Source organism: Oenanthe melanoleuca, chromosome 1 (assembly GCF_029582105.1).
Source record: "Oenanthe melanoleuca isolate GR-GAL-2019-014 chromosome 1, OMel1.0, whole genome shotgun sequence".
In the NCBI taxonomy this organism is placed as follows: Eukaryota; Metazoa; Chordata; class Aves; order Passeriformes; family Muscicapidae; genus Oenanthe; species Oenanthe melanoleuca.
The window spans coordinates 38,921,553-38,942,874 of record NC_079333.1 but is presented as its reverse complement, the minus strand read 5'-3'; the positions used below and the strand labels follow the sequence as shown (position 1 = coordinate 38,942,874).

Here is a 21,322-nt window from a genome sequence, read left to right as displayed (position 1 = left end):
TTTGGACACATATCTGGTAATTGCTTCAATGCCTCAAGACAGCATTAGCTGATGACCACCACCTGCTAGTAGGAGGCTATTACTCTCATGGATGAGCTGATGCACCAGTGGGGCTAAGCCCTTTTTAGCCACCTATCCAGGGTCATCTGTTTGAGCAACAGGCAACAACAGGAGAAGGAGCTGAGTTCACACTGAAAAAGTAAAGATCATGAAAATGTTCTCTCTTCCTGGCTGAACCACAAGGAGATATTCTCCAGTGTATGAGCAATGACAGGTAGATGGAAGCTGCATTATCTTCAACTGCTCCACAGCCAGAGGATGTGTTAGTTATATTACAAGGCTGTAATTCATCCAGCATGGACTTGTTTAGGGATTTGTACTACGAGATAAACTAAGTAAAACTTTTGACAGGTAAAATAACTGCATAAATAAATAAATAAATAAATAAATGACAAAAAGTTGATTTACTGAGCCCAAATGGCTTCAATGAAGACTGATTATAAAGCTTAATTCCTCGCACATGTATATTATCTTCAACCTTCCTCAAAATTTTCCTAACTTATTCTTAGCATGTGGGCAGCCACTATGTGGACAACTATTACATGATTCCTTTTTTTTTCCTCAGAGTTCGGTATTGCTCTTTTCTCCTCCCATTATTACTCACTGCCTAGCATCTAAGTCCAGTAATAAACACAGAATTATCTCAGCCTTCAAGCAATCCAAGTCTAGAAAAAATAAAAATACATTTTTATGTCCTATCCAGCTCCATTACCCAATTTACAGATGGAAATGCTGAAAGCAAGACTGCCTAAGCCCACACACCCCAAACCGTTGATTAGGCAGGCCCTTGTAGTTGCCTAGTCCTTGCCCATTATTCCAGATGCCATTCTGTCAGACCAGATGTTAACCAGAGCTGCAAACAACGCAACTCCTCACACTGCCCTGTCACCACAAAATCTGCAACTTCTTTCTTCCAAAGGGGCACAATTTTGAAAAATAATTTTACATAAAAGGAGCGAAGAAAATTCTAATTTCATTAAAATAATAATAGAAAAACAAATAAGCAGCACAACATTGATTTGATCCATTTAATGCAGCCTCCACAAAAGGCCTGGCTACTCCAGCTACAGCAGTTAATGCCCTCTGTTTCAACTCAGTCTTTATGAAAATGAAGAACATCCAACATACAAATATGCCTACTTGCTTAACAGTCATTTGCTAAATTTTAGTTCAAGCACCTTTGAAAAAACAAAAAACAAAAAACAAAAAACAAAAAACAAAAAAAAAAAAAAAAAAAAAAAAAGAAAAAAGAAAAAAATTACAAAATTGGACCAAAGTATTAAAGTTTGCACAATTAAACTATGATGTTTCCAAATCAGAAGATTTCACATTTAAGTTTAATACAGGATTTCTGTGTATACGTTTCCATCAATTTTTAGGTGCTGCAGGATGTTATTTCTCACAAAACATATAAATTTCCACCAACTAAAATTATTTTCAACTAAGATTTTAATCTAACTTCATATTGAAGAGCCAGGAAAGAAAGTGTTTCTTTACACAAAAGTTCTAGAAGAAATCTATATAGGTTTTTACTAAAAGAAATGGGAAAAATTCCTTCTTTAAAGATACAAAACAACCCAGAAATAGCTGGTAACAAAGCTTTTGGAAAATACCTATCCATCTTGTTTCCATACACAATGGAAAAGTCAATAACAAGTAAATCAGTCAATAATTCACTGAGAAGGAAGAAAAAAAAAAAAAAAAAAAAAGAAACACTTTGAGCCTGAACCAGTTATTTTATATTATTTATAAAGGAAAATCTGGTGTTTAACCCTATAACTGTATTCTTATCCAAGGACTGACTGCAGAATGTCCCTGACCTCACCATACCATCATTTTCCCTCAAGTATGCTGCAACAAGTTGCACTTGGAGGACCAGCTTTGCAAGGCTCACAGTTTGTTGGCTAGCTGGATTTCCATTCCATGACAGACTCCTCCTCTCCCTTTTCTCAATGAAAAGTGGCTTATAGGAGTTATAGACTTATTTCAAAGTTGTAGACTTAATATATGGCTTCCTTAGATTCAATTTAATATAAGTGGGAACTTTTCCATGAAAGTATACTTTTGAAAAACCGTGGCAATTCTTAACAAGCTTCAAACCAAGCAAGTTCTGTTACTGGACATAATTCTGAAATCACTTTTAATTAAATGGAAAAGTTTCAGTCTAGACAACATTTGCTATTTACAATGAGCAATACGAACCAAGCAGAGCACAAACATGGTAGTTTGGAATTTGGACACTGCCTCCCAAATGCAGAATATTATTTTCTTTCTGTGAGCATGTAAAGTGCTTAACTGCAATGGATGGTCCTTTCAGAGCTCCATGTCTGTTGACTGTAATCCTTGTTCATCTGCAGCTGAACACGTACATAAACATGAATCAGTGAAGAGACTCTGAATTACTCAAGAGAATTAATTTAACAGCCAAGCAAAACACCTTCTTCCCCAAACATTCATGTTAGTTTCCTTGACACAAGCAAATAGAGCACATTAAAATATTGGCTGCAAGAGGAGGAAAACACGGCACTAACTAGCTGAGGGAGAGGGAAGGTGTTTGTTTTTCTTAATTATTTAAAATTACAGACACCAATAAGCAGATGGTTTTGCAGATATCTTTAGGTCTAATATACAGGGCAATACATAGTTTCTCCAAAGTCAATTCTATTCTGGGAATTGTATCTGAATTAAGCACACCCAATCTATACATTGTTAAGAGAGATCATAATGACTCCTGCTGGCTCAATAGCTCAGCTATTAAGGATTCTGATCCTCTGGCTCCCTAAACATAGAATAGCATCTCTTATCAAGCCAATTATTCACCAAGATAGGCTTGCTAAATCCTTTTACAAGCACCTTCCAACACAAAACAATACTCCTGGGATCCACTCTGCACAGACAAGAGCCCAGAACATTGATATAATCAGAGCTACCTCTATGCTAGTTGGTCACGCTCATTACTTAGTGGCCAAAGAGCTAGGAAATTTAATTTTGATCTCATACCCTCAAGCTAAATATATAAATTAATCCTGTGTATTCTGCTGTTAATACCCATAATGACTGAAAATAAAATTTTAAAAAATCACTGTGGAATATTAATTATAAACTGGGTAAAGACAAGTAAAGACTGATCTCAAAATTACTGTGGGAAACAGTAACTATAAATATGTTTGAGAGAACCAACACAAAGTTTGACATAAATAGCCTCATTGAGAATTATTTTCCTATTGGATTTGGAGGTCACCAAAATAAGCACAGAGTTACTTAGAAATAGAACACCAACCAAGTCAAAAACGAGGACTTACAGTGCCAGGTTTTCAGTAATGATACTCAAGGTGCCTATTTTTATTATTTTTTGTGCTAATCCTTCCTCCTGCTGTTTCTAACATGAAAAATGAAACTTCTCTTCCCTCAAAGAAAAACAAAATCCAGTAATAACCCTCAAAAGTTCAGTCTTAGCAAGAAAATTTAGTAAAGCTTTCAGCTTAAGAAGTCTTCTTGAACTGAATTACCCAGGTGGCTAAAAGAGTATACAGCTGCTAACTTCACTAGTTGATTTAAAGCTTCCTAATAAATATACCTAAAAAATCACTTTATAATTCGTGGGTTTGTCCTACTGCATGAAAAAACAGAACATGTTTCTGGATGTGCATAATAGTCAGACTCTGTTTTTTATCATCTCTCCACAGAAGCAACACCTCGAGGTGCTTGCACAACAACTTTTTGAGAGAGATGTATTTCTGAAAAAAATCACATTCCATTGAGAATTCAAGTGCTCTTAGCTCTTGCTCTTTTATACTTCTGAAAATGGCATTAGCAACCTACAGAATCCTCACAATATTTTACAGTCAGAACAAATATTTTCATTTAAAGATCAAGGTAGGGCAGTAGTAGAGCTCTAAGGAAGGTAGCAGAAGACTCTTCTTTTAGCTTCGGTTTTGCTAAGTACTGAACTCAGCAAAGTGCATATTCCAGCTGTGTAAAGTATTTATCTTGAAAGAAACACAAGAGGATGTGGGCTTTAAGCCAGTAAAATACTCAGTCATCTGGAATATCACAGGATAGACCGACCAAACTGGTTTCACAACTGCCAGGGCATGAAGGCAGCAACAAGTACTTAACTCAGTTGCCACAGCTTCTTATAACGGAATCAAACTTAAGTAGATTTTTTGTATTAACACTTATTTTTGCTGCCAAATAATTCCTTTCTGAATCTCCAAGGAGTCTGTTTATCAGAGCCATCATAAAATCTGGAGATGAAATTGGAAAAAGGGTATTAACACTGAGCAACAGATTTTGCTGCTAATACGTGTATTCATAATCAGCTTTCATTTTTTCCTGTCTTAAAAAGCAGCAGAAGGATGTTAAAATCTTAAATGCCAAGGAGGTAAGGTGATACAGGAAAATTATATTTAGGAAGCACATGCTAATGCATATAGAAAAAAAAATATATCCACATAGTGATGCTATTTGAATTAGCTTTAATACTTCAAAGATCCTGGGAGTCACTGCAGGCAGTTATTTTATAATATCAATTCAGCAATCAGCAAAGGTCACAAATATTAACCTAGTAGGGAAAGAAGGAAAAGCAGAAACTATCACTATTTGATGCATTTTTGCCTTGAATATTCCATGAAGTTTCTTGCAATCTAACTCAGAATGGGCATAGTTACCATAAAGAAGGTACAAAGGACAACCAGAGGATAGATTTGCTAACTTAAAAGCAGAAACTAACTAGACTGGAGCTTCTCAAAGCAGCTGGGGAACAGAACTTGAAAGAATGAAGAAAGAAAAGAAAGACCTTAAAAAAAAAAAACAAATCCAAAACCAGATGAACAGGGCAAGCAATGTATACAGATGAGGCAATGTATACAGATGACAGTTACTATTTCTCATAGAACAAAAATCGCCATTGTCAGATAAAAATAACCAAGCAGCAGGCATACAACAAAGGAAACATTTTTGCTCCTGCAGTCCACGCTTCTATCATGAAACTCCTCGCCTGCTGTCACTGACTGGTGTGGAGCCTAACAGTACACCTGGATTTCAACCCAGGTAAAATAAATCCCTTTCTGAAAAGGGATTATTTGAGGACACTTGGGGAAACTTTAGCAGAAGGCTGCACAATTTAGAGGTTCTCTTTGACTGACTTATAGAAGCTCAGTACTCCTATGAGGGTCGCCGACTGGCCAGTTTTACTCTGGAGGTCTGAAGGCACAGTGCACGGCTCTGCTGAGACTGCACAGATGCCAACACAACTCTAAACCTAAGCATCCTCACAAAATCTGAAACGTGTTTCAGTAATAACAGGACTTAATTACTGGCTACATTAACTTGTTTCATGGGAAAACTATCAGGTTTTGTAGAAGTGTCTTATCAATTTATGGGGTTTTATTTGTTAAAAAAAACAACCAACCTTTCCATATACTTGACATCCTTTCAGAAGCAGAAACAAACTTCTGAGAGACCAAATTCCATGTTGAAGATCTAGATCTCACTTTAAATTCTGCGTCCTAAATTTCTCTGAGAAGTACAAATACAATCCTTACACTGGAATGAATGATGAGTTACAGAAGTATAAGACTTCATATTTAAAGAGCCAACATGCTTTTAATGAAGTTTAACAAAACAGTATGACAAAATTTCTGCTGGCAGTATGACATAAAGCAGCATAAAAAAATCTACTGCACTGATAGTAGGGATTACTTGAATAATCTGTTTAGATTCAGAAATAAAATGAATGCCTATACTATTATAATAAAATATACTAATCAGCTGTTTTAAGATCCCACTCCAAGTGCCTGCACCCAAATTAAACAAATTGAAATAGTAATTCAAATGTTAAAAACGGTATTTAATGCTTTTATGGATTATAACTTTTTTTAAAAAATTTCAACCTGAAGGCATATGTAGAAACTGAGATGGAAGTGAAATGCCCCCATAACACTTCACAGACATTAAAATTTCTCAACACCTGCATTCTGCTCAACATAGCAGAAAACAAAGTACTACTTTAGTATTAAAGATAAATGTCCCCAAATTACAGGGTTTATTTTGCTGCAGAACAACTGTGACAAGAAAAAAGGCAAGAACTTGGCATACAACTGGTTTAACTTTGATGTCTGCCAAGAATCCAGACGTGGGATTGATACCCACAAACTCCACGTCCCACTGGTGCAGAACCTCAATCTCTGCCCATCTTCACTGCACTCAGCCCCTCTTGCATACCCCACAAAGGGGTAGGGGCATCAAGATTTACATCACTTAATATGCTTTAAAAAGAAGAACCAGACCAACAAACCAACCAACCAACCAACCAAGAAAATAACAAGTCACTGAAGCATCATCCCCCAAACTCATTCACTAGTATGAGTAACACTGTTGTCTTGTGTTTTATTCCATCTGTACAAAAGCATTGTTGTTCAAGTGCCATTCTGATTTACAGAAGGACAAGAGAAGTGTTTATCAAACTATCACGTATTCCTTTAGGAACATTAAACGTTCAAGAAAACACTGCAAAACTGACACTCGACCCAGCAACACAGTACTCAGAGATCCATAATGACTCCTCAAGAGAAGTGACAAAAGTAGGCATGTAAGTGAGTTTTTACTGTAAAACAGCCTTGAAGTCTCAAGGTGCACTGACAACTCTAGCTTCTCATAGAGAGTATCAGAGGGGCTCTGGAGTATCAGTGAGGAGGAGTTGTGACAGCATAATGCATATTTCACTGACAAATGATTTGGAAGCTGTCAGAAAGCTGATGGAGAAAAAAAAAACCCCACATGATCTGCAATGCCATTTTTGTAAATTTAAGATGATTACCATTCCCAGGGAGATTTGGGATATGCTCCATTAAGAGACAAGAGTAAAACTAAATGAATCAACAAAATAAATAGCTTCATTGTTGCTGTGCTGTAGCAAAGCAAAGAGAGTAAGAATAAACACATTTTAACCTGCTGTATTTCAACTACACAGAGAAGGCACTAAACAGAAAAGGTAGCATTATGTACAGTTATCAATATTGTACAAGAATATAAAAACTGGAAGTTCTAAGGTTGTATGGAAATCAGTAGATCCCGTGAATTTGTGGGTTTAATTTACTTAGACCAGAGACCAATGTGTCTCTTGGATTACAGAGGAAAAAGAATGGCAAAAAAACTGTACTTTTACAAAACTTCTAATTTTTCACTTCTCAGTTAGACCTGAAAAAATAAATACTAAACTAATTTCTTCAACGTGGCCTTAACATTTTCATCTTTCATCCTGCAATCTGAGGATAAACAAAAGATGGTAAGACTTCAAAAAACATCCCATCAGTTCACAGGAAAATGAGTTGTGTCATGCTAGCTAGGGTGTAGATGATGGCATCTTCAACCAGCTAAGCAACAGAAGCTATAGCTTAAAGGGCAAACTCAAAAATTCTGTATGAGTGTATCAGGAAATCTCTCAGCACACAAAGAAGATTTGGCTATGTAAACAGGAAATGTCCTGCTGTGCCTAAACGCCTCTTCATGAAATGAAATATTTTAGATTTCTCATTTGACCTTAGGCTCCCAAACAGCATGAAGATGCAGCAGCTCTAAGCTCACGTAGCAAAAAGCCAACTACACTGACTTTGTGAGAAAACTTCATTAAATCTATTGCCAAGCTTTCATGTATGCCTACAAGAATCTGCTTAGACACACCTCTGTGTTCTTACGGCAGTTTCCAATTAAAACAGTCATGGCAGCAGATGACAAGACAAAACACCGTATATACAAGAACTACGAGAATTTTAAGTTTTGAAGTAGTTCAGACTATCTCTATCTCAACAGCATAACAAAGCTAAGCTATTAAACCCAGTTTACTAACATTAAGTATCTTTGAAAAATGTGAATTTGCTATCTTTACATACCTGTAAGATAGCAACTTGAACTGAACATATTTATTTAGTGTCTGTATATATGAAAAGAAACAGTATTACCATCTTACACTATTTGGTTTTGTTTCAATGCATATTTCCACAGGCATGTAGATACACTAAAATAACACAGTCTAGTGTTTAAAACTAAGAAAGGGAAAACAAAACAAAAAAACCAACAACAAAACAACAAAACCAGCCACCAAAAACATCCTCCCAAGACGTTACTACAGCATAGCACCTCCATTTTGAATCACAATGCTGATACCAAAGTAAGGAGTACCAGTAGGAACCGTTTGAGGCCTTACTGGCAAGTATTTTAAACTTGAAAAACATTAAACTGTAAAACGTCTTTGGGATGTCTTCTTCACAGATTTTCCAAGTTTCACTCACACATGCACATTCAAGGAACATTATGACCTGTAAGTAGACTGAAAACATTTCTTTTTAAGGCAAGAAAAAAAAACAATGTGATCAACAAGCCCTTCTGCCCTGAACAGGAGTTTCAGTATTTAATACTTCAAGTCCAACAGATATAAGTGAACAAGACTGCAACTTACTGGAAAAAAAGTCCAAACAATTTAAGATTTTCCAGCAATGAAAGTCCATTACAATTTTAAGGAAGTATCTTACTAGCTTTGCAACTGCAGGTTTATAATCTCAATTTGTATAGCTTCTGCCAACACATGGATCTTCCTACACCTTGGTCTCTTGGGAAAATCTCCCATCAAGAATTTTTCCTTTGATATAAATTTTAACTTTCAGATTAAGTAATGGCAAAAAACATATGCTACATGGTGTTCATGGCCTTTCAAGAAGCTGAGGCATGTTTATATGCTTTTCAAATGTTCAAAAGGGTCTTCTTCGTGTCTTCATAATCTTTCAGCATTCTCCAGAAAATAAGCAGCAGGACCAGACTCAACATCAATAAATGCAACAACTATCCATAAAACCCTTTAACTGATACTTGCAGACATACTTCTGGCATCTGTCAGTCTGCAAGCCCATGTTCACCCTATTAAATGTATTCATCTTCCCCTCCACCAGCCAACTACTTTCCACAGTCAGTGTTAGCTGCCCATTAGACATGCCACATTTGATGTTTCTTGACTTGCTCAAAATGTCCCCAAACAGATTATGCAAGGACAACAAAGAGTGATTTGCTGCGATTCTAACAATTTTCAGCTCTCAAAAAAGAAAAACATGTTTTCCAACGCAGAAGTCTCACCACACTTTTAAAAAACAAAAAGCAAGGGAATTTCCTCTAAAAACCAGAGTGAAGCACTGGCCATTATTAAGAATAAAATATGGTAAGAAGTTACACTGCATTCATTTCCTTGTTACTTCAATTGAACTGACTTACATTAATAAATTTATCAAATTAAGGTAACAAGTTCTCATATCCAATCTGTACAAAAATAACCAGTCAGTAGTCCCTAGACAAAGACCTATTAGTCAAAAAACATGTCATGAGGCATTCATGATGCTTACAAAACTGTGCTATTTTTCCTTAGTTTTAAACATCAGGCTTGGTCAATAACATGCTGAAACTGGGAAAGGAAAGCAAAAAGCCAAGAGCGGGGACAAAGTAGTACTTGCCATATCACCCTTCAGTATCTGCACATGGTTAATAAAAAATTAATATTTCCAAAGATTATTTTAACCATACCTACTTTTCTGTGGCTTAAACCAACTCCTGTTTAACCAGATCTGATACCAACTGAAAGCAGCAATTCTTTTCCTTGGGTCTGCTTTGTACTATTGGACCTCTACCTGGTCCCTACTCTCTGGCTCTTCAAAGCACAACTCAGATGAAGAAACCAACCCATTAAATGCTGAGAATGCTAAAGCCCAACTCTTGATGGCACACATTTATGCAAATACAACATACCATGAGATGAGATTCACAAGAGCATCACTGAGTACACAGAGCAAACTAAAATTTTTATTATAAGCTAACTATTACTTTTCATTAAGAAGCCATTAGTTCATTTTTCTTCTGTACAAAAACAGATTTTTCATAGAAGTATGCCAGTTAGTACAGCTTCACAGACTGTCCTGGAAGGTAAGTGACATGGCTCCATAGCTTCCCTGTGTATGCAGGCTAACTGGTAAATCACAAGAGGAGCACAGCAAGGTATTTAATTTTTTTCTTGAAGTATCATTATACAGCTTGTTTTAATGACAGTGGTAGTTCTAGACATGAAAAGGTTCAAAAAGGGAACAATTTTTTTAATTGATAACCTCAGGCTCAGAGCAATCTTTTTCAAAGCAGCAAGTTTCTTCTGCATGCTCCCTGCAACTTTTAAGTAATTTTAGACTTAGAGGAAAATCACCCCTCTAAATTATACATGGATTTAAAGTAACAGTTTATACAAATAGTAAATTCCACAGAAGATGAGTTCTTGTGTTCTTTCAATTTCAGCTGTGAGAAGACACCAGAAGTTGATCCCATGTCAGGCTGATGGTTCTACAGGATCAAATCACAGAATCATAGAATACCAGGCTGGAAGGGACCAACCTCTTGGCAAAATCACAAATTGATTCTTCTTATTGTTACCTGTTTTATTTTTCATGACATTTACTTCACTTAAAGACTTTTACAGCAGAAAAGTAATCCTAATGGTGATACCTACTTTATTTACAAAGTATCTTTCCAAGAAGAAGGCTACCTTTGTAAACAGACACTATAACCCATATCTGGCATGCAAACTTCTCTTTAATCAACTTGCAAATCAACTAACATCAGTAGTAGAACAAACTATATGACCGAGGCACTGCAGCACCTTGTATCCTGCTTTTAATACTGAGCTAAAACAAGATAAGACTTCTTAAGATATACAACATTTCCATACTGTTTTGCCATGTCTGAACATATTAAGCAAAACACCAGAGTGCAGTAACACGTTTAAGCTTTTGTGTCCCCTGAAATACAAGTTTGCATAATTCAGGAGAGGGAAGTGATTTAAATTGATAACTTCTAACTAATCTGAAAAACTACACTGCAACATAGACTGGAGTTTTTAACGTGCTGTGAAATATATCTTTCTAATGAAAGCTATTTGCACTTCACAGGGTGCCAATGGGAGGCTACATTACTGCCCAACAGTACTTCAATTCCATATTAATATGGAAGAAGGTCAAGTTATTTTTCTTCAGTTTAAATATATACTTCATTGCTACTACCTATAAGATCCTGAGACTTTTTCACCTTTAATCATACACTTGAGGAATCCATAGCACCACAGAGTTAAAAGAAGACCATAAGCATTGATTTGATTTAATGATTGATGATCTCATAGAATATGGAGAGGAAAGATAAAACTTATGAAGAATATTATACAGTTTTCTTGTTCCTATTTTTGGAGCTCTTGAAAACTTAAAAGTGAATTTTAAAAGGCATTGAAAAGAGCTACTACTTAAATTACCAAGAAACCTCTTAGAAGAGAGGATGTGAACAGCTTGTTCAGTCCAGCGAAAGGATGTGATTATTCACCAAGAAAATCCAAGTAAACAACAGTGCAGAAATGTTGAGTGAAAGGAAAATTAGCATAAACAAGTTTGAATTTCCAGATTAAATTTATTTTTAATGAGTTATCCAACTCTCAGAGAAATAGAGCTCTAGAACAGCCTTCTAGCAGAAACCTAAAGGATAAAAATTGTTTTTAAAATGGAGCTTGACAAGTAGGGATTACATTATGTAATATTAGCAGGAGACTGGATTTAATAAAGCAAATCCATGGTACCAAATTTCCCTATATTCCAGATTTATTTATAATTACAGTCTTGAGACTATAGGGAAAAATAGAAAGGGAAAGATATAGCACTGGCTTACTTATAACTCAGTAGGAAGAAGGACTGTATTGTCCTCTGTATTTTTTTTTCTTTCGGAGGATGGATACGAAGTTATTTACTATTACAGGAAACTGCAAATTGCTGTAGCACTTCTGCCCACAAAAACCCAAGAGATCTGGACAAGTTCAGTGACCACAACATCATATTTTCCATTGTAGTAAAGACAATATTCCTGAAACAGCTGGTCTCTTATTAATAGAATTCATTTATCTTATTCATAGCAAATGAAGCACACAGTAGACAACAAGCCAACTGGCCCATTAAGAAACAGATTAAATTTGACCTTTCAAAGAAATCAGTTTAAAAAACTTAATTAAAAAAAAAAATCCACAATATTTTCTTCAAGCACATAATTTCATGCAGCATTTGAAACTCAAAACTGCTCCTTTGGTAGCCTGACATAATCCAATTACTAGGTTTCTCTAAAGAATAGCAGTTTCAACAGTAAGACTTAAGAACACCCATGTTGAGTCATTCAAGGTCTTTGTTAAAACATAATCATTATTGACAGTATGGATATTCAATTGCAGGTACTACTGGTTCAAAAGGAAACATCATGTGATGGCCAGAAAATAATGCACTCTGCAACAGTCCACAACATCCTGGTATTCGTTTTCTTCACATATATTTGGCTAAAGATAATATGATACAGACTGCAGCTGCTTTTAGCACTACAGGGAGCAATTAGGATCCTTCTCTGGCCACCAACCAGCTTACTGCTGGTATCTCTGCATAAAAGACAGAACACTGTCAGAAATGTTTTTGAAAGTTACATCCACAATCCATACATAATGCAGACACCAGCAGAGATTGCACAGGACCCTACAAATGCCTATCAGAAGTAACAGTGATGCCTTAGGTTTTAGCTTTTATACTTTTCAGATTCTCTGATGCTTGATGTGTCACTCTGAAACTTCATATTTGGTGTTAGTAAGTTCTCTTCACAGGGTAGTTAGACAAAACAATCTCTTCCCAGCTAGAAAATCAAGGACAACCATTACCCCAAAAGCATAAACAATGGTGAAGGGAAAGGAGGCAAGCCAGGGGGCTGAAACTTCCTAGCCTAGGGCTGTGGCTGGACAATTGACCCCAATATGTAGATGAACCAAAACTTGTAAGAGTGTAAAACTCATGACCAGGATCTGTCCTGGATTTGACTTGGGTGCAGCCCCAGCCAGGCTCTTGCACTGCCCAAGATGTATCCTTTTATCCTTTTTCTCCTTTTCAATAAATACCTATTTGGTCCATTTAACTCTGTCTAGTTTCTGTTCCAGATCAGCTTTTCTAGTCATCAAGAGGACAGCAATGGAGCAGATAACTTCACCCCAAAACCCTAATGGCAATGAGTAAGTTTCAATTTCCTTTTAGTAGGAAAAAATAAATTGTAGTCTCTCACTGTAAATACAAGTTGTAGGACAGGGCTGAAGTAGGCATGATGACCACAAAAGCTGCTGTTGACTACTGTGGATGCTTACTTACTAAGTAAGTGTGACTATGGGAATATCCCAGAGCAACACAGACCACATGGTCTAGTTTATCTTTATGTATGGCCATACTAAGAGGGTTTTTGTTTTTTTTTAACTGGGAATAATATACTTAGGGACTAAGAAATGTAATCTACAGCTACATAAATAAAGGAGAATGACTGCTATCAAACTTCAGCAGTTAGTATTCAATGAACTCAGTCTTGCTTCACTTACAATCTGGAAAAGACATTGCAGACATAATCTTACGAAAATATATAAAGCAAAGATATCTGGGGAAATGCATCTCTCTGGAAAGATACAAAGGTTTTGTTTTTAATATGGAAAAAAAATAATCCCCAAAGAGATAAAAAGATTGTAAGTTCTCATGCTGTAATTTTGTCCTTTTTTTTTTTCCAGGGAGCTAATTCCCAAAATTTCCCTATGTGTAAACAGGTTCATCTCCGTATTTTTATAATTAGGTTTAGTAGAGAAATGAATCATCCCTGAAAACCCTGAAATATGACAAGCAACTTGACAGTCTTGTGTGAAATTTCTATAAAACCCTGGTAAATAACACCCCCTTGCACCCCTTGCAAAAGACAGTATTTCCACCTTGTATCTCTGTTTCTCCTTGTGTCAAGTAGTAAAATAAAATTACTGCTACTAAATTACAAAATCCTAAAGATATCTGCTAAATCTTATTTATACTACATGTGTATATAACACCACAGCTCTGCATTACTATTTGCATCATACTAAGACACCTGAAAAAGTATAGTATTACTTAAAACAGCTGTAGACATACTGAACTTTCAACCACTTAACCCAAAACTTAGGTAGTTCTCATCTTTGAATATGTGAATTTGATAGGACCTAAGATGGAGAAGGCCTCAAAAATCAGAGGGAGAAACAGAAGGCTTCTGCACACAGTGAGCTGTAAGATGACCTGCACAAGATGAATGCCATTTTTCTGGATTGTTAAATACAATATTTATTAACTCTGGCAACTCAGTAGGCCTGTTATGGAAATTAAAAGCATACAAGTAATTCTATAATGGAATTTCCTATATAATCTATATGACAACACCCTGGAATAAGCTGCTTTTTCAGAAGATAACTACAAAGAAATTTTAAAGTACATACTGGCAAAAACTACAGGGAAAAACAGACAATGTTTTAATTGAAAACAACCTAGAATGAACAAGAAGGAAAAATATCAGTTCTGCCTTAAGAGTCATTCTACAGCTGGACCTCACAATGTGAAGCATTTAGGCATATGCACTTTCAACATGCACCTGAAAGATCTATTAAATTCAGCAACTGAAGAAATAAAATCAACAGTTACCTAATAATCAAGGTCAGTCGTAACATTTTTTCTAAAAAGTTTTTTATCCTCTTAATTCTTAAGTTAACGGAAAAAAAACCTCTTCTGAGTGCATTGAAAAACTACATGCTTCATCTTAAATGTGCCTATACACAGGGCTAAATTTCTGTCAAATGATAAATTTTTAATACAATAGGTCTCTTATATGCATAAACTAAATCTTTCAAGAGATAGTAATGCATTTAGTACCTCAGCTGATTTGAAAAAGGAAGTGTAGTCCATCTGTATAAATACTAACTGTAGGACAAGGCTGAAGTAGGCACAATGGCCATGCAGATGGGATGCTAACATCTAGCTAAACTGAAACATATAATCTGTGTTGTTCTGGCCTACTCACAGAGTCCTGCTTATTTAGAAAGACAATGAAACAATGCAAAAAAATGCTAGGAAAAAGCTGCTGAGGATTTTACATCAATTCTGGCTTTATCAGTTCCCACTGCATTCACAATAGTGCTTCATAGAACACAGTATTACAGCTCTGAATGCCACCTTGGAAAGCAGCACTGTCCTGAATTAAGGTAGCAAAACCACATTAAAATAAAGTCTGACTCATTTTGGGACCATTCCAAATAAAATGCAAAATATTTGCATACTACATTGACCATATTTATTCTACCTTCAATTTATGTGGAGTCTGCCAGGTATTTATAAACATTGCATTGCCACAATAACTTGAATACTTGTTGTGAAAACATTTAAATTTTGTAATATTTGTAATACAGAAGTTTAATCTTACATTCAAAGCCATGGACATGCTGTCATTTCATATAAAAAAACTTACAACTAGCAAACTTTAAAATATTATTGTGTTTTTAAACAGTTTCACTGTCTCTTCTCTAAGCATGGTCAGGGATGACAGATTCCAAAACTCATTTCCATTGAAGCTCTACAGCACAGTCCAGATTCTTTTACCCCATCAGAACTGATCCTACAAAATGATGTGTAAATAAAAATCCTAGATCACCTAGAGGTAAAACTTGGTAAATAATGCCTGTTTTGTTTCCAGGCTTATAGGTTATTAAATATTCAAAAATCAAATAATCGAGTTATCACTGAACTACTTCACAGTTCGATTTTCAAACACGTTTTCAGAAATTTGAAAAAAATAAAAGGCCTGCATAAGCATTTTCCACTTCACTGATTTTAAAGCTGAGTAGGAGCAGCTAATTTGCTTAAACAAGTCAAATTTCTGTGCTCCAGAAATATACAATAGTGCTACTTGCTGTAACAGGTACATTCTTCTTGCACCATCTACAACTGAGTCTTCAGAGCATAAATCCAGGATTTCTAACTGGTTGAGAAAAATCCCAACATTTCCTCAGCAGCCCTAACACAGGAATTAAGGCAATATTCTACAGAATAATGACACAGTCATTAAATAAAGGGACTTGAAATTAACAAAAGGATAAAGATCTCTTACTATACCAAAACAAACTTTATTTTTCTAAGGCTAAAAGACATACAACATGCTAGATCTGTATACAGGATACAATAGGCATTGTGTCAAATAGAATAATATTTTAACTATATGATTTTAAAAATCACAAGAACTTACAAATTTAGTAGTCATTACTTCAGATATAAATATTGTTCTAAATCCTGCAAGGACTCCTAAGTATTCTTCCCAAAACTAATGGGATTACTCACTTTAGAATGAGGGTTCAATTTACTTGTCAAATACAGTATTTGTTCAATCTGTCTTGGACAATCATAAAATGGTTTATGGTGGAAGGGACCTTAAAGACTATCAAGTTCCAAATTCCCTCCCATTGGCAGGGACACCTCCCACTAGACTGCTCCACTACCAGGTTGCTCAAAGCCCATCTGACCTGGCCTTGAACTTTCCCACAAAGGGGGCATCTACAGTTTCTCTGGGCAACCTGCTACAGAGTCTCACTACCCTCACAGTGAAAAATTTCTTCCTAGTATCCTATGTAATGGGTAGGTACCCACCCCTTGGCGATTCACTGCATGTCCTTGTAAAAAGTCCCTCTCCAGCTCTTGTATGCCTCTCTTTAGTCACTGGAGAGCTGAAGGAAAGTTTTCCCAGAGCTGTCTCATCTCCAGGCTTAACAGCCTCAACCTCTCAGCCTGTCTTCAGACAGCCTAAGAAGAAAGTTGTGTTTGTGTATATCTGATCTGGAACCAAAAGCAGTCAGTTCTCAGTGCTAGTCCAGGTCAAAAAAGTACTCACATGGTACCCTAATTTGTCATTACTATTTTATAGGACCAGGTTTGTTTTAAAGTTTTTACTACTTAAAACCACCTCAGACTTTCTGTTACTCAGAGAAAGTTTTCGGCAAGAAGAGAGGCTTAAAGTACAAATAAGCATTTTTGCCTGTAAAGAAAGCTGTACCAATGAGATTTTAGAGATACAGATAGACTGATACAGACATGCATATATATACACACACAAGCACTATTTCTGGTCATCCTGTGGGCATGGGGTTCAGGATTTTACTAAGTTTAATACAAATTCACATAAGGTGTTAGCTATCCAGCTACTCACTAAAACTTAGGTGTGTCGAGACATACCTTTATATGAAAAAAAACTCAAAAAGCTCAATAGCTCTCAATACCTGCTTTATGTAAATGTAAAGCTGTAAATAGACAGTTGATGCATGAACAAATACAGTCCAATCCTACTGTTGGGCAAATAAAATCCTCACAACTTTAACCTCCTATGTAAGGACACAAACTTTGGGTTTAGACTCCGGGTTGGAAATAGTTCTTAAGAGCTACAGAGCTCAGAGCAACACCTGTTCCCTGTCCACAGAACACACAGTACTGCTACCCCTAACCCTACAAAAACCAGCATACCAAGTCAATGTGGCACATATTTTTAAGGATTAAAGAGATTCTTTCCTTTGACAGTTTCGTGTTGTGAAATGAGATGCTGTAAGTTACGTCTCTTCTCTCCGTGAAGGAAAACTTTGGGCAACAAAGTGACTTGTAGACAAGCAGGCAGCAAGGTTTACAGGACGGGAGGACAAATCGAGTCTAGTGACGCTCCTGGGCAATTCGCAGCTTTCACTTTATGATCTTCAGAGCGTGACTGCCGTTTTCATGCCCCAGAAAGCTGTCACTGCTCAACTCAGACCTTTAAAAGCACTACACTGTTTGTGTTTCTGTGTTTTCAGAACCTTTCAAAATACATAAAAGTTAATCTACCATATGAAGATGCGAGAGTATGGGGGGGAGGTATAAACTCTCTCTATAAATTCACTTCATTATCTCGCTTGCCCACTCATTACGATCATCTTGACAGGCACTAGCAGCCAGCGTGCCAAAAAGAGACCTCGCCGCAACACCTCACGCCAGGTCCGTAGTGCACAGCGATCTACACGGCGGCTCTCCGCCGCAGCCCCGAGCCCGGGCTCTGCCCGCAGCCCCAGGCGGGAGCACCGGGCCGGCCGCGCCCCCGCGCTGCCCGCGCTCCCGGGCCCCGGGCCGGGGCAGGGCCCGCGCCGCCCCCGCTCCCCCGGGACACCCGCCCGGCCCGCCGCAGGCGAGGCACGGCACGGCGGCGGGCAGCGAGGAAGGCAGGGAGCGGCGCAGGGAAAGTTGAGGAGGCGCCTTTCGGCGGCCGCCGGCAGGGGAGCCCGCGCCCGGCGCCCATTCAAACAAAAGAAGCCCCTTCTCCTGCCAGCCACCGCCGGTCCCGCCGCCCCACTCACTTCGCAGGGCCCCGATGAGGAGGCTTCCGTCCTTAATCAGCTCCTTGATGAACTTGTTCGTCCTCTCCAGCTCGATCTCGTGACACTTGAGGCGCTCCCTGAAATCCGGGCTGTCCAAGTAGGAGTCGCTGAACTCCAGCGTGGGCAGCCCCATGGCAGCGGCGGCGGCCGCGGCGCCCCGGCCGGCGGCGGAGCGCGGGAGGGAGGAACGCAGGGAGGGCCGGGCCGAGAGACGGCACCGCGGGCAGAGGGGAAAGCGGGGGAGCGGCGAGACTGGGCGAGCCCCGGAGAGGCTCCCGACCCGCCGCACCGGCCCGCTGGCAGCGGAGGCGGCGCGCTGCGGCCGCTGTCACCGTCCCCCAGCTACATCGCTGCCCGCGGCGCTCCGCGGGCTCCCAGCGCCGCCGCCGCTCCGCCGCTTCCGGCAGCGCTCGCTCTTCCTCCCTGCCCGGCGCTAACTCCAGTGCGAACCTCCCCCGGCCCGGCCGAGGAATTCCTCCTCCTCCTCCCGGCGCGGCATGCTCACACGCCGGGGACGCGGCCCGGCAGTGCCCGCCCCTCGCTCGCCGCCCTCCGCGCTCTGCCCTCCAGCGGCCGCGCCGCCTCGGGCCGCTCGGCCGGGGCCGGGCGGAGGGTCTGCCCCGCTCTGCGCGTCCGGCGCTCGCCTCCTCCTTCACCGGGCGCTTTGGGACGCCAGAGCAAAGTCGGGAAGGAGGATCCGGCACAGGGCATTGCAAAGGGAGCAGGCACGCTGCTGGGGCCGGAGCGCAGGCAGCCCGAGCGGGCCTGCTGTGCCCGGGCATCCTGCTGGCACCCAGCGCGGCCTGGCCGGCCCGCCCCGTGCGCGCCTCCGGCCTGCGGCGGGCACACACAGGTGGGGACATCGCCTTCTGCATGGCACTTGGTTGCTGTGAAGGGGGTACAGCTGAGCCAAATCCATCCTAAAGGCGACCATCAGGAAACAGCAAAACTGGTTTCTGCAGCAAAGTTGGGGGTTTGCAAGTGTGTGGGTGGGCTTATCACAGTAAACAGAAACACTTCGGTTGATGCTTGTATGTTTGTCTGGAGCGGTTTATCCAGACATACCGTGTCGGTGTGTAAGCATGTATACAAATGTACATACTGGATTTAAGGAGAGCTCTTTGTAAACACACCTTCAATCCGTCAACAAGTCAATTGGAAACAACCATCAAGGCATAGCTATGAAAGTAATTGTACTTCAGGACAGCCAACCACTTGCCAAAAATGACTTTCAGGAAGACAACCATGCACGCACCCATACCAAATCATTGTCTCCATGTTTACACAGTTAAATGCGAAAGTGTGGCAAGGCTCAAAGCTTCTACATGCTGTAATTCCTTGATATAATTTATGTTTTCCACACTTCTTAACTCTTCATCAAAACTTACCTCTTTGTATTCACAATAGATTTTAGCGAGTGTCAAAAATGCAGAAGAGACGCTGCCATTTCTACTAATACAGCCTGCACAATTTGTTGAAGTGAAAAAACAATTCTCTGTTCTTACAAGACTGAGACTTCCTCAGGACAGTAACAGAATCAGCTGTCAGTGTTGATACTAATACACCTGTAGAAGTCTCTTAATTCATAGCGATTGTAAAGCTCTGCTTGTTAACATGTTTCCTATTTTTCTAATAATAGGAGGAATAAGACTGAAAAGGGCCACTTATTTCCATGCTTTTGCAGGCAGTAGCATGTAATTTCACTTGTAAACTAATAAACTTTGTATAGAATCCATTTGAACTGCCTGGAATGATGTTCCAAATGGATCTTTTTTCTGACTATTAAAAACCTAATTTTCAGTCTACATATATTCACAGAGTCATTTTTAGGCATAGTTGTTCTCTCTTCTGTGTCATCTGTAACTGAAAACATTCTTTGTCTTCCACCATGTTTATTCTTTGATGTAGTTTTAGAATGCAATAATGTCATCTCTAACTCTTCTGTACAATACCTGAAATAAATCAAACCTTTCATATAATAAAATATTAATCTCCTTCTTTGTTCTTGTTGCTCTTGTCTAGATCTCTAAGTTTGATTTGATCTTACTTCATCATAGTTTACTAAATTATATGCAAGGCTTGTTCCGTCACATTAATGATTATGTTACTGAACTAAACAACTTTGATGAAGAGTGCATTTGTCTGTTTCACAGCAAAATTACTACTGTGCTTCACAAAGTCTCTTGGATCTTTCTTTTCCTGTCTTCAACTAGCAGATTCCAAAGTGAGAACAGAAACATTGGTCCCAGAAAACACGTACTAAGCATTTTAGTTCAAAGTAGTTATACTGGTAATCATGATTACTGATTTTTTGCTATGCAATGTTCTCATCTTAAGAAGCACCTTGCTGCTTTTGGTATCAATATCATGAGTGGAAATATTAATGAGACCAATATTAATGGTACATTCCCTCCCTAACTTACATTATCCATTTAACTGGTTCCATGTTTCTCAGAATAATCCATATCTTTCTCAGCCAAACTGAGAATTTCTCAGCATACAGTGTTTTAAAGTTCATGTAAAAATTCTGCCAGTTCACATGTACTACTGTTCCCTTTACTCAGAAAAACCTTTTTCTTTAAGGAAATAGATTTTTTAAGAACTGTCTTTGCTTCATAAGGCAATATGTGGGCAAATAAATACCCAAACCTGCATTATCTTCCACTGGCAGAGAAAGGTTTTATAGTTAACCTGTGGACTTAATGAGCCTTTATGGCTGCATCTGGAGGAGGATCTCGCACACTTGCAGAGTTCAACTAACAAAAAAAGTCTTGATGGAAAGATAAATCCTGGGGTGTGTTTTGTGTTGGAGTTAGGTGGGACCTTGTAGCTTGCTGCTTTCTAAAGAAAACATGGTATGTGAAGATGTATTTGGGAAATGTAGAGGCCCAAACTTTATAGCGAGCAGGATAGTACTGTATTTGGTTTGATTTCTTTTTTCTTTTCTTTCCCTTAGAAGAC

At 38.6% G+C, this 21,322-nt stretch overlaps 1 protein-coding gene across 3 annotated transcripts in view; it reads right to left on the bottom strand.

The window, feature by feature from the left end:
- Window positions 1-19,015, bottom strand: part of ARHGAP42 (Rho GTPase activating protein 42) — a 138,177-nt gene extending 119,162 nt beyond the window's left edge. Inside the window, exon 1 of one of the 3 annotated variants that reach the window (XM_056484960.1) lies at window positions 18,341-19,015. In XM_056484960.1, coding sequence (XP_056340935.1) covers window positions 18,341-18,494 — 154 coding nt within the window. In that variant the 5' untranslated portion in view covers window positions 18,495-19,015. The remainder of the gene's footprint in view (window positions 1-18,340) is intronic. The other 2 variants (XM_056484950.1, XM_056484942.1) reach the window with 2 other exon arrangements.
- Between the last annotated feature and the right edge of the window lie 2,307 nt (window positions 19,016-21,322).